The sequence below is a fragment of the Ctenopharyngodon idella genome, chromosome 1 (genome assembly GCF_019924925.1).
Source record: "Ctenopharyngodon idella isolate HZGC_01 chromosome 1, HZGC01, whole genome shotgun sequence".
NCBI classification, from domain to species: Eukaryota; Metazoa; Chordata; class Actinopteri; order Cypriniformes; family Xenocyprididae; genus Ctenopharyngodon; species Ctenopharyngodon idella.
The window spans coordinates 26,086,544-26,100,292 of NC_067220.1; the positions used below are offsets into that span (position 1 = coordinate 26,086,544).

The 13,749-nt window shown below is 37.9% G+C and overlaps 2 protein-coding genes across 5 annotated transcripts; one reads left to right on the forward strand and one right to left on the reverse strand.

Moving 5' to 3' along the window:
• Positions 1 to 254: 254 nt before the first annotated feature.
• On the forward strand, positions 255 to 3,767 carry cryaa (crystallin, alpha A). The gene is made up of 3 exons (XM_051897816.1): positions 255 to 551; positions 1,397 to 1,519; positions 2,849 to 3,767. Exons 1-3 carry the CDS (start codon positions 360 to 362, stop codon positions 3,053 to 3,055), a joined length of 522 nt encoding a protein of 173 aa, XP_051753776.1. The 5' UTR covers positions 255 to 359; the 3' UTR covers positions 3,056 to 3,767.
• Positions 3,768 to 4,506: 739 nt separating this feature from the next.
• On the reverse strand, positions 4,507 to 13,423 carry LOC127519411 (serine/threonine-protein kinase SIK2-like). 4 transcript variants are annotated; one of them, XM_051907121.1, is made up of 12 exons: positions 13,176 to 13,423; positions 12,603 to 12,758; positions 12,259 to 12,375; positions 11,433 to 11,496; positions 11,159 to 11,320; positions 9,686 to 9,810; positions 9,447 to 9,570; positions 9,013 to 9,236; positions 6,417 to 6,780; positions 6,011 to 6,283; positions 5,715 to 5,919; positions 4,507 to 5,090 (listed from the first exon to the last, which is right to left on the reverse strand). In XM_051907121.1, exons 2-12 carry the CDS (start codon positions 12,741 to 12,743, stop codon positions 4,772 to 4,774), a joined length of 2,118 nt encoding a protein of 705 aa, XP_051763081.1. In that variant the 5' UTR covers positions 12,744 to 12,758; positions 13,176 to 13,423; the 3' UTR covers positions 4,507 to 4,771. The 4 variants fall into 4 exon arrangements, with proteins under 4 accessions (XP_051763081.1, XP_051763092.1, XP_051763084.1 ...); XM_051907132.1 differs by having other exon boundaries at positions 12,603 to 12,785; XM_051907124.1 differs by having other exon boundaries at positions 12,603 to 12,907.
• Positions 13,424 to 13,749: the final 326 nt, after the last annotated feature.

The window sequence follows — 13,749 nt, forward strand, 5'->3', positions numbered from 1 at the left end:
GGAACCATTCAGGGCTAGACTGTCATTCTCAGGTCAGTGTGCACCCCACAGATTCTGCTGACAGCACTGTTCCCACCATGAGATAATGCCATTCCAGAGGGATCCACTTGTAAGCCCCTCTTTCTGAAGCACAGGTATATAACCAGGGGGTTTTCTCCATTGAGGACGGCACACATCATTTAGGGATCTTTGTCTACTGTACCAGTCTCTATCAGCCTCCTACTCTCCTTCAGTCCACATCTTGTCCTCCGAAAATTTCCTCGACATCAGGAGCAAATAGCCACAGTCAGGCTCAAATCGCTGAGATTTGCCAGTCCACTTTTAGCTAATCGAAGTTGAGAGTTTCCAAGCCTGACATTATGGATATTGCCATCCAACACCCCTGGATCAGACGCACCATGGGCTACCCCACCCGGCTCTTCGATCAGTTCTTTGGAGAAGGCCTGTTCGATTATGACCTCTTCCCCTTTGCTGCCTCAACTATCAGCCCTTACTATCGACACTCACTCTTCCGCAACTTCCTGGACTCCTCCAACTCAGGCATCTCTGAGGTATGAATTGCTTTATTGCGAATTGAGAAGATTTAGAATTTCATAATGCCACTGTTGATGCTAAAACCCAATACAGGTTTGATTATCATTTCATCAACTCAAAGTCTTTTTCTTCTTTTTTTTCTTTCTTTTTTTGTTGGGCATATAGAATATACAGTATTAGGATCACCTCAAAGTGAAGATATATGCTGGACATGAAACTTCTTTCCAGAAAATACATTTCAAGACTTTTTCCTTACAGACTCCAGGAATTAAATCACAAATAAAACATAATCTCTGGAATTATGCACAAACTTTGACAGAAGACAAAACAGAATCAGGCTAAAATTTAGAAATTAACAAAACTGATAAATGCAGTGCTGTAAGAAAAAAAAAATCAGTAGAAAAATGGATAATGTTCTACTACAAAATTACCTTTCCTTTAACCCAAAAACACTACACAATGCATAATTCAAAATACAGGTAAAATACCTGTGAAAAATAAATGCAAAAAGTCCCTTCATATTTATATGGTACATTGTGCCCTATTTTACGGACTTAAGTGAGTGAGGAATTAAGTTACATACTGTTCATTTAAGGTAGAGGCATGCTAAATTAATGAGAAATTATAAAGAGACACAAGGCCTTTCATATTCATATTCTAGCATTCCTCCACCAACCCAACTTCTGGGGGGATACTGGGGAGTACTTTGGGTTCGGGCCAAATCCCAAGCCTGGAGCCCTCCCCTCAGACAGCACACCAAATTTGCATAATCTTTACTCTATCTGATTATGTGTAAGTGTGAACTTGTGGAACTGCAATTGACACCACATCAATGTAACCACTGCCTGACCATTTTTTTCAGGTGAGGTCTGACAGAGACAAATTCACAGTGTACCTGGATGTGAAACACTTCTCTCCTGATGAGCTCAATGTCAAGGTGACAGATGACTATGTGGAGATCCAGGGCAAGCATGGAGAAAGACAGGTGAGGTCATAACTCATTATTGACAGGACAGGGAATGTATTCTTCTCTTCTCAAGAGAGGTTAGCAGTTAGAAACTCGCAATTAAATTAAATTAACCATCCATTGTTCTCATCAATTGCTGTGCTGATTTCTCTGATAGTGGAAGAAAGTTGGTAGTTGTAGTAGTGAATAATTATTTAATCCAACTCTAAAGTTTAATGCTTCATTTACAATGATTTAGCTTGTATTTCAACAAAATGTTGAGTGTGCGGTGAACTATAAACAGTACAACAGTATAATACTAGTATACTAGTGCATATGTATGTGTGTGTTCAACAGTCTGGAAGAATTAAATAGTGCAAATGCAGTAGCCAGTGATAAATTCTACAGACTGCATCATATGTAAACTAGCATCATATGTATAATAAAACATCTGGAACAACTATAGGAGTGAGTGTAATTCAACAAGACTTATGAACTATTCTCAGACGTTAATGCATGGGAAAATATAATTCATGATTTCATGAAATCACATTGTCTAAAATAAAAGACATAATTCATACTGAGGTAGACTAATTCAGTACCACAGTGAAATGGTTTTAAGCAAAATAAATAATTTAAAAGTAATGAAGCAAGTTAAATTTTTATGTGATAAATATGTATATAATATGTATAAAAATAAGAAATCTTCTGGATTATTTCAGCTTTTATGAGATAATTATTTTAAAGCTCATCAGCCATTCCAAGCACATTCATGTTTGCATTGCTCTCTTTTACCACCTCACATCTTCTCCTCCCTTTTTCTTTCCCAGTTGTGTTTTTCTATTCAGTTCCTTTTCTATTTTTATCTCCATCCTCCCATCCCCTTAGCCAATTTTTCAGCATGGTGGGTTTATTCATGTTTCAGTAGCCTTAAGGGAGGCACAGATGAGGAAAAAGTAAGCAGATCTCTCAGAATGCTTGTGTCAGATTGACGTCACTTCTGCGTCATAGCCAGCCTCCGTATTTGGAGTTCCAAAAGCCAGTAAAGGGCTTGTGGGTAATCTTTTCTAGGCTTTACTGGTGGAGTCTGGTGTCTACTATGTTTCAGCAGTGCTTGTTGAACATAAATATACACAAGTATATCCTTGTGGTCTATTTTAAGCTTTCCTGGAAATATCTCTAATCATTTAAACTCAAATGAATACAGCTTTACTTCAACAGAACAGGCACCTCTTCAGGTCAGCTAATACATGTTTGCTCAGGTCATCTCTAATGAGGTAAAGTGTTAATAATATCTGTGCATGATGGGTTTATGAACGTGGCCTTTTTTCTAAATTTTTTTTCTGTTTCTGTTGGTTGACTCCTCAGGATGATCACGGCTACATCTCCCGTGAGTTCCACCGTCGCTACCGTCTGCCTTCCAATGTGGACCAATCTGCCATCACCTGCACACTGTCTGCTGATGGCCTGCTCACTCTTTGCGGACCCAAGACTGGTGGCCTAGACGTTGGCCGTGGAGACCGCACCATCCCCGTTACCCGCGAGGACAAGAGCAACTCAGGCTCCTCCTCCTAGACGGGCCGCACCCCACAGCCAGGTGGTGGTTTGGAGGTGTGAGTGGGGCTCACAGGGGGGTCTAGGCTTTAATTTCAGAGGGCATCTAAAGGTGGATTTAAGCAAATCCTTTATTTGTTTGTCATTAAACAAGCCCTTCCTCCCACTTCCACCTCAAAGGGTGTCAGTGTATATCTGGCCTAATACCTTCTTTCATTAGACTACACTAGCTAAAAATCTCCATAATCCACTATGATTGTTTTCATTTTTTTCATTACATGCTACTCACACAGGGAATGGATCAGGATGATTGGCTGGGGGTCTTAAAGAAAGAGGTGAAAAGGTTTCATCACTCAACCCTCTACCCTCCTCTCTAGTCAGATGTTAAGCGACAAGCAGTCGTCATACTGGCGATATATTATGGGAGTAATTGTTATTTAAAAGCATAATCCTTTACTGTATAGGATCAATTGAAGAACCAAATGCTCTGAGGAAGGTTAACAAGGGGAGGTAGAGAGCTTGGTTTAAAATCGCCCTGTTTGAAGATTTCTGATCCGAGAGAGATTCCATCACTGGCACCAGTCAGACCTCCGTTTCCTCTCTTACCTGTGTCAAGACTTCTTTTCTAGATCTCTCTTGTCATTGACTCTTTCCTGTTTTGTAGGTTCTACTGATTACAGACTCCTCGGGGGTCTACTAAAAAGTGATTAAAAAAATAAAGTTGTACCATTAACCATTAGACATACCATGTTTGTCTTTTTTATGCTATGTAATACAATACAAGTCACACTACACATAATAGTAATTAAATGTCTAGCCTATGACTAGCCGATTTAGAATTATATTATTGTGGAGAAGTTGAATGATGCATATGTAAATAACTTCCAATAAGACCCATCCAAATTCTTAATGAACTGGTGAGAACTGGAACCAAAATGTTCTTTCTCTTTCTTAAACACTTTGCCATCTGCTCTTTGCCATGAGAGCTACTGATTGATTTTCTATTGACTACTGGTGTTTTCCTTCAATTGGGACTACAGTAAAAATATGTTTTTAGTGTAAAACTGTGTTGCCAGTAGACTAATTCTTTAAATATAGAACATGTATGGTAACCTACAGTATAAATGGTAACTAATAGTATCTAAATTAACTTAGGATAATTTAGATACCACCGCAGGTTACCACTTTGTAATGAACTGGTAATATGCAGGCAAATAATTTTTAAAATAAGTGATAAAAACATCTGAAAATTATTTGGTTTGAAATAAAATATGAAGACCTCACAGACATATGTATAAATAGACTCATAGCCCCATACATGAATTAGTATTCCACTATTAAAAACAGCAATGCCCCCTAAATTTCTGCATAATAAAGGTCATGCTCTAACTAAACCAATCACAGTAGGAACCACAACTGAAGTAGTCTTCAATTATTAATACTTTTTGGTAACAAATACAACAAGACATCCATCATAGTAAAATGTTTAATTGATGTATAACAATATGTATATACATACCACTTTCTAGAGATTAACTAAGCAACTACAATTATGACAAAAACGATCATGCAATATGATGTCTCAATAAAACTATTCGCCTCTATACAAACACACATCTAGCTAAACCAGATCTAGAGAGTTAATTAGTCAGGTCCAGTCGCTCGCTCTTAAATTGTTAAGCACTGCTCCATTGTGGCAAATACTAAATTATATGTTATTAATGATTAAAATCAGGGTCACTTCACTGAGGGTGATCCAATGTGAATCCCATCCTGAGGCAGAGGCTGAGATTGTGGACTAATCTGCAGTCGAGTCTCAAGAAGCTTTGTGGCTGGTTCCACGATGGAGGAAGAAGAGGAGAGAGAAAATTGAGAATGCCGAGGGTTCTGCGAGCAGGCGGAGTGACTGATGGGATTCCTCTGATGCTGTGGGGGAAGAGGTGGAGTGAAAAAGCTCTTTGAGTCTAGGCCTGTGGTTTTTTTCAATTGAACATAAGAAGTAGAGGTTACTGGGAGAAGCTGCTGCAGGCTCTGATGGTATTGAAAGGGAACAATCCTAAAATACAAAGATACAGAGGTTATAGGTATTTTATTTCAGCTGTTTGAAATTTACAAATAAATTTGTAATGGCTGAAAGTACACTTGTGAAAAAGTAATACACTTACTGAAAGAGTAGCTACTTATTACCAAAATAATGTACTTTAAAAGAATACTTACGTGCAAACTGAATGTAATGTTTTTGGACACTTAATTTCATATAATTTCCAATTAAAGGAAAATGTATTATAGCTTACATTTATATTAAACGCAATTAGTTGAAATTAAGAGTGCTTTTTTGACTCACTTAAGAAGGACTTAAGTACATCTTTATATCTTTTCATAATTACTTCTGTCGTCTTTGAAATATAAGTGTACTGCTGAATGTACTGACAAGCATTTATGGTAAACTAAAATATAATTTTGATTTCTACTGAAACTTGTATGTCATGCATTTAAGTATATTTGTAATTACTCATTGCTAATGATACAGTTGCAATTTAGTACAAATAAAATATATTAACTTTAAATGTAATATTGAATAACACTACTACACAATTAAAATTAGAATTAGAATCCAATGCAATTAAACACTTTTTTTTTTTTTTTTACAAGTGTAAATCATTAATCACTGAATTTTCACCTTTTATTTTCTATAACATTCTTCTGGACACCACTGTGGAGCCCCACTGGAGAGTATGGAGGGCTTGTTAAAACCGCCAAAGTACTACTGCTTTGGGGACTGTCATCTAGGATACACATGTGTCGCACAGGCCCCTCAAGTTTATTCCAAAGCTGGCCCTTAATACGGACATTCTTTCTCAAATGAGTTGGGAAAGCCTTCACACCTTAATAAAAAGAGGAAATATTGTTTAATTCATGTTGTTTACTTTTACAATGATAGAATTTGCTATGTGCACGATGTACTGTTTCCCTGACCTTGTATAAGAGAGGTATCTGAGGATCTCCTTCCCTCCTGAAAGCTGGGTAAGGGCAGACAACTCTGGTGCCCAAGGGTGGATGAGTGAGTGCCGGAATTCCCTAGTAATATCTGTGAACATGGATGTAATCCCTGAGTCGTGCGGCCATAAGTGTCAGTGCCCATCTCTAATGGGGTGCAGAGGGTGGTGAAAGAAGAACTAGTAGAAGCAGAGGAAGAGGACCTGAGGCAGCAGTTTGAGGTGCCCCCATCTACATGATCTATGACTATACCTGAAGAAAGAGACAGGGAATACTAATAAAATAGAGCCAGATACACTCTGAAACAATTTAATATCAATGTGTCACAGTATGTTTGGCCAGCATAAATGGACTAATCATAATGAATAAAATATCTATCCCTTACATGGTAAGCAGGAAAAGTTCTGGGAGGCACAGGCATCTGAGGGAGTTTGTCTCTGTGACTTTCTGGACCCCACAGAAGGATTGATTATGGACTGATTGTCCTTCTCCTCATCCTTTTTTAGATCCCCAGGCTGTGACTCTTGATATCCTGTAGTCTGTAGCTGGCAGGTAGCAGAAGCTGAGCATGTATACACCAGTGTGCTAAGATCGTCCTCCAGAGGCAACACTGCTGAAGGATTTTGCCCCGGTACTTTCAGCCACTCAGTTCCCAGTTTGTTTTGTTGCAGTGATTGATGCTTCATCACTCTTTCTAACAGCAGGCAGTAGATAGCAGAAAAGTGGTTGAAGCTACTGTTCTGAAGAGACTGAATACAGAGGCATGTTTTAGTCAATAAAGTGATGCACGGTAAGTACATTGACATGCGTATACATATTATAATCAAGCTACTGTATAGTGTCCAGCTACAGTCTTCATCTGTCTGCCCCAGTACATGACACAATAAATGTATAACCCAATATATGAAGGATTAAATACATGCATCACGTCACATCACATCTGTCTTCAGAGCAAATGCACAATGGCGAGGTATTTTAGTCCAATTAATGTGTATGCATGCAGGACAAAGCCAAGCTTATCAAGGTCTATGAGTCTGACTTCACAAAAATCAGACTGGTATTAAAAAAAAAATCACATTATATTTTACAAAGACAAAATATTGTTTTAGTCAGACTGAAATCGAAATTCAGACAGAAACATTTAGGAATTAGAATTGTTTTAATGGCATGTTAAACAGAATTTTCTGAAATTTTTAAAGAGGATATTCCTCAGATCTTTCTGTGCTTTTGTAAATAAGTTTGGGTTATCATTTAGACCAGGGCTGTGTCGAAATCACCCCCATACCCTTAAACAGGGCACTATTTGAGGGGACAGCCATTTGTAGTGGTGTCTGAAACCATAGCTGATGTTATTGAGTGCACTCATTCAATCCCATAATGCACCACAGTAACGGGCGTACAACTAATGCACACTCAACGGCTAGAGAATACCCATAATGAACTAATTAGCTTCTTCAGGTATGTTTGATTAGGGTTGGAGCTGAACTCTGCTGGACGGTGGCTCAATCAGTTCCCTAGTTCAGTAGTCAGGGAATCTGCCATTGTAAGGGATGTCTCAATCGCAAAATCCTACCAGTGCACTGAAATGTTAACTCCCTAAAAAGTCCCACAATGCATTGTGAAAACCAGGGAGCATCGATGCTCACTATGGGTGTGTCTCAATCAGCTCCCTAGTTCAGTAGTCAGGGCACTGATCAGGGAGTCAGCCATTTTAAGGGCTGTCTCAATCGCGAATCCTTCCAGGGCACGGAAACGTTTGCTTCTTAAAAAGTCCCACAATGCACCGTGAAAACCAGGGAGCATCGATGCTCACTATGCTCCCTTAACGGAAGTTCTGAAGCGCGAAACTTAAATCACGCGAGCCGACTCACTACACATAACGACGCGTGATAGATGATTTTAAAAATACAAATTATTTCATTATATTTCAGCATAAACATACATCGCTAGACAGGTAATGAACATAATTTAGCTAATATTTATAATTTATTTACAGCTGAAATGTTGCACGTATATGTAACAAGCAAAGAATTTATCATAATGTACTTTAAATAACATTACAAGTAATGTCAGAAAGATATCGGCTCTGCTTTTGTTCATAAATACCAGTAGTGATGTTGTACAATGAGGACGTTGTCACGTCGCCGGAAATAGAGTCATAAGTATCCCAATGTGTAGTGAACCAGCGTCCTTTACTGTCCTTACCAGTGCCCGAATTCGTGTACACGATAAACTGATTCACGAGCTCGGGAGCAAGGGAGCTGATTGAGACACACCCTATGTTTCCTTAACGGAAGTTCTGAAGCACAGTCAGAACATAAATCATGTGTGATAGATGTTTTTTTTTTTTTTTATCATGACACGTAATAGATGTTTTTTGTTTTTTTTTAATTATATTTCAGCATAGATATACATCACTAGGCAGGTAATGAACATAATCTAGATAACATTTATAACTTATTTATGGCAGAAATGTTGCACGTATATGTAACAACAAGCAAAGTATTTATCATAATGTACTTTAAATAACATTAAAAAAATAATGTCAAAAAAATATCAGTGAGCCAGGGTCCTCACTGTCCTTACTAGTGCCTGAATTCATATACATGATATACTGATTCATGACTGAGGAAGCTAGGGAGCTGATTGAGACGCACCCGGTAACTCTCCAGGAGCAGGGTTGGAGACCCCTGATTTAGACTTAGATTTAGTCAATTCTATCATAATTTACTCACCCTCATGTCATTTCAAACCTGTATAACTTTCTTCTGTGTAACATAAAATTTTGTCTCAGTGTGTTTTTTCACCATATAATGGAAGTCAATAGTACTTCCATTTGGTTACCAGCATTCCTCAAAATATCTTCTTTTGGGTTCCACAGAACGACATGAGGGTGAGTAAATGATGACAGAATGTTCTTTTTAGGGTGAACTATCCCTTTGGCTTTTTCCCACACAGGCCTTGATCTCTGGGCTCCTCACCTCTATTGTTCTCTTCCTGTCAATGCCCACTGTCTGCATAATACTCAGAACTGCTTCGTTGTAAGTCCCTTGTTGGAGATGAGTCTCAAGGCAGGAAAGGGGAAAAGGGGAATTGCAGATAGCAGAAGGATCAGCCTGCATCCAATGATGCTGTTTGATTTGTGCCACACTGAATCTCTTGGCAGGGTCAACAGCCAACATCCTCCGTATAAGGCTTTCACAGCCTGTGGAACAACAGACAGCAAGGATGAAAGAAGGGCTAAAGACACCAAATTTTAGCACACCAAACCATGAGAAAAGTCCAACTAAAATATTGAAAATGAATACACAGTTAAGACGACCATGAGAATGGTGTTGGAACTCTATATGTATGCAAAAAACATAGTTTCAAGGCCCCTCTATATATAGGAGGAACCTTTTATATTGAAGCATACCCTGTGACATGAAGAAGGGCACTCTGAAGCGTCCATCAGTGACTCTTCTTCTTAAGGCAAGGAGAGTGGTGCCATCAAAAGGTAGTGTTCCACAAACCAATACATACAGCAATACTCCCAGACTCTAAGAAGCAGTAGGGAGACACAATTCAGATGTTTCCTTAATGTCAAAGAGGACATTCTGGAAATTTGAGGAGGGTCAGAACAGTTATACAAAAGCTGATTATACAAAATCTTACCCAGATATCCAAGGGTGGTCCCTCATATTCCTTCCCCTCAAAGACTTCGGGGGCGGCATAGGGAGGACTCCCACACCAGGTAGACAAAGATTTACCAGGCAGATAGAAGTTCCCAAAACCAAAGTCTGAAGTAATACAAATAGTACATTAGCCTTTAGATGTATCTAAATATGGGCACTTTAAGTAACAATAAAGGTGATGATACACGGGGCAACTTTTTGAGCAATGTTGCCGAGCGATGATGCTTGGGCAACTTTCCCATTGAGAATGGCCAACAAATTTCGATCTAAAGTATCCAGATAGAAATTTGTTGCCCATTCTCAATGGGAAAGTGCCCAAGCATCATTGCTCAGCTACATTGCCCGGTAACATTGCTCAAATGCCCGTGGGCAACTTTTTGAGCAATGTTGCTGGGCAAAGTTGCCATCAGCGGGCAACCTGGTGAGACACAAGGCAACTAATTAGGGCAACGGACAGTTGACAGCAACCAATCAGAGAGGAGCAAATCTTTTGCCAACCCAATAAATACTTTATTATAAACACTTGTTAGGCACTTTATTTCATCTTTTCAACTATTTAGTTCATTTTTAATAAATATAAATTCCTTTCTGATTTGATTTGTGATAAAAAAAAGGGAGAAGAGCGAGTTTGGCAAAAGGCGGATTCAAACCAGAGTCAATCGCGTCAAAAGCTACTTTCGCGTGCCACACGCCCTACAGCCTACATGACAACTTGCCAGCCTAAAAAGATATAAGTTCACTCTCATTTTCTTCGCTCCACTGCCGCTGAGAGACTACCATCTTGTTTGAATTTTTTCTGAAATCTTCAAGCCGGTCACGTGATTGGCTGCTAGCATTCAGGATCTCAGAAAATTGCCCATGACCGATCTAAAGTATCCAGATAGAAATTTGTTGCTCATTCTCAATGGAAAAGTGCCCAAGTGCCCTGTGTATCATCGCCTTTACAACACTTTTTACACTCTCATTAGTGCAGAGGTTCTCAAACCTGGTCCTGCAGCTGTACGCTCCTTTCGTATTGAAATCTCACTTATGCGAGATGGGGGGGTGAAGAAACGGGATTGAGAACCACTGCATTAGTGTAATCTGTACATGACGCTAAACATTTTTGGGATAAAATGTCAGCCATAGTTTGCATTCCCAAAGACACAGTTAATTACTTTCTCATATTTAATCTCAAACATGCTTTTCCATGATATGATTGTCTCCTTGGTTACCATATATACCAGCATATGGTTATTGGCTGTGGTGGAAATGACGCTACAACTCATTGAAAAAAAGTTTAAATTTGTAATTATTTTTACACCATAAATAAAAATGGGTATTTTTATAATGGAATTTCATATTTTAATAATAATAATAATAATAATAATAATAAAAGTAATAATAGTGCCACTTGAGGAATTTACTTTTTTAAAAATGTGTGAAAATAGAGATAGGTTACTTTTTTTCTTACCTGCCAGTTTTATATTCATGTTACTGTCCAGGAGTAAATTTTCTGCTTTCAGGTCTCTGTGTACAATGTGATGCTTGTGACAATATTCTACAGCATCAAGGAGTTGCCAGAACTTACTACGAGCTTCTGCTTCACTTAGATGACCAACTGAGGTAAGATAATCTTTGAAAGAGAAAGATAATCGCAGTATTAGTTACCAGCATGAGAGGCAATGACATAAAAAGCCTAAAAAATACAGATTTGCAGGTAATTAAAAGATTTTCTTTAGGCTCACCAAACATCTCTCCATTTTTTGCATACTCTGTCACAATATACAGCATGTCTTTGGTCTCCATAACCTACATGATACACACAAATTCTTCACACTAGTGACAAACAACCATAAAAAAATCATTAAATGCATTTTTTATTTGATATAGATATTTATAAAGTGATGAATCAAAATTAAAGTTACATCCTGGAGTCATAGGTAGTGCACATGCGTGACACAAAAGAGCTGCTTCTCAGGGGAAAACAAATTGGAATCCTGTTTGATTAAAAGGGCTAAATGCCCAAACAAGTGATATCTCTAAATCAAATTACATGTGAATTTTCTGTCTAATTTCAGTTTCAACTCAGTTTACTTTTTAGTTCATGGCTCATTGTTTTGTTTTTGTTTTTTTTTCTCTCCGTTTTGCTTTTTTACCATGTCATGCATCTATATGGACTTGGAACACCAATATTAAATAATTATTGAGAAAGCAGTTGTATCACGACCTTTCCATTGTGAGGTCATTGTTTTCCCCCTTCCACATACTCCTGAGAGAGCAGTATAGAGGAAGTAGCAGCCATGGGAAAGTCATGGTGCATTAGAATATACTCACTGTAAACTGGCTTCAGCCAGTTTAGTGAAGTGAAAAGTCAAAGGTTATACAGATTTTAGCTGGAAGATATCAGCTGATATTGGGGGTTGAGATTTAGGAAAATATAAGAAATATTAAACTCTAATTTAATCTAAGTAAACATGGATCAATAAGGGTATAACTGACACTTTGTGTGCCTAATTAATGTATATGTATATGGGTGGTAATCAACCCAGTGACTGAAAAACACAAGCCTACCTGGTAAAGCTTGATTATGTTTGGGTGCTTCAAAAGCTTCATAATCTGAACCTCCCGGTTAATCTTCTCTAAATCAGATTCATCCAGTCGAGTTTTATCAATGATTTTAATGGCAACCTGTTAAAGTACAACCAGAGAATACGTTTGTTTATTAAAGGAGGTTTCCAGAGGTAAATTAATTAAACTTCTGATAAAAATAATAGAAATAAATAAAAATGTATTTTAGCATAAAATAAAAGTAGCAATAATCCCCCTTATATTTATCTCAATTTATGCTAAGTAATGTAATTGTACATTGCAGGTGAATAGACTTTGTTAAACAATAACAAAAAACCATAACATACCTCTGTTTTGGTGACTTTGTGTCTAGCTAGTTTTACCACAGCAAAGTTTCCTTTGCCTAATGTCTTGATGATCTCGTAGAAACCCACTTGCAGTGGTCTCCCGGACTGCCTCGCTGCCTTTTCCTCCGACAAAATCACCATTGTGATAAAGGAGGACTGAAACAGTGATCAAGACCAGGTAAACTGTAATCACATAATTTCCTAAGTATAACACACGGATTACATACTGAAATAAAGTGTTTACTTTACATACATTTGACCTAACAATGTGCGTCATTCAAGCTTATCATAGAGAACTGCCAAACCTAAACAGACAAATGAGCTTTTAAAACGTGCATTTCATGTGTAGATAAATAATAATAATTAATGAATCAAAATAACAATTGTCCTTTGTTTCATATTTACAGCCAGAAAGAAAAACGCGATTCCCTTTGGCTGATTTAATTAGGCTACCTCTTGGAGCTCCAAGCTTAATCCATTTTTTAAGTTATCTTCGTATGCTAAAAATAATCAATAAAATCAGTAAACCGTTTTATTAAATCAGTAATTGAATCATTTTCTTGTTTATCTCACGAGTAGTCAGTTAGAGTAGTCGTCTCGCGCTGTCATCTCTCCAACAACCGGTACACGTTTCGACCATGCATATTCCCAGAGTTCGGGCGATGAAGTCGGTGAGATCGGTTCAGCCTCCGCCTCATGCAAACATACCATTGCAAACTCATTCTTACTTTATTAACGTCACTTTTGCGTCAGAGAGCTGATACGAAATTTCATGTTGCCCAGCAACTTAACACAGCATGCGTGTACACTGGATTGCAAGTTGCCAGACAGTTACTTCGATTAACGGGGTGTAACACTAGCGTCCCTCCTAGGGAAGTGTTTACAAGTAGTCTACTAGTTCAGTGCTCAATTATTTTCTCCAAGCACGTATTAGTTATTAGTACGTGCTTGGACAAAATAATTAGCCTTCTCCCTAATCTGCCCTATTTACTCAGAGTTTCAGCCTACGCCCTTAAAAAAAAGAAGTTTATTCAAGTGTGTTAGTACACTTCTTTTAAACTAAAAATAAAGTATACTTTCAGTCTACTTTTTATGTACTTCTCAGAAATATACTTTATGTACTATATTTAAAATTACACTTAAGTAT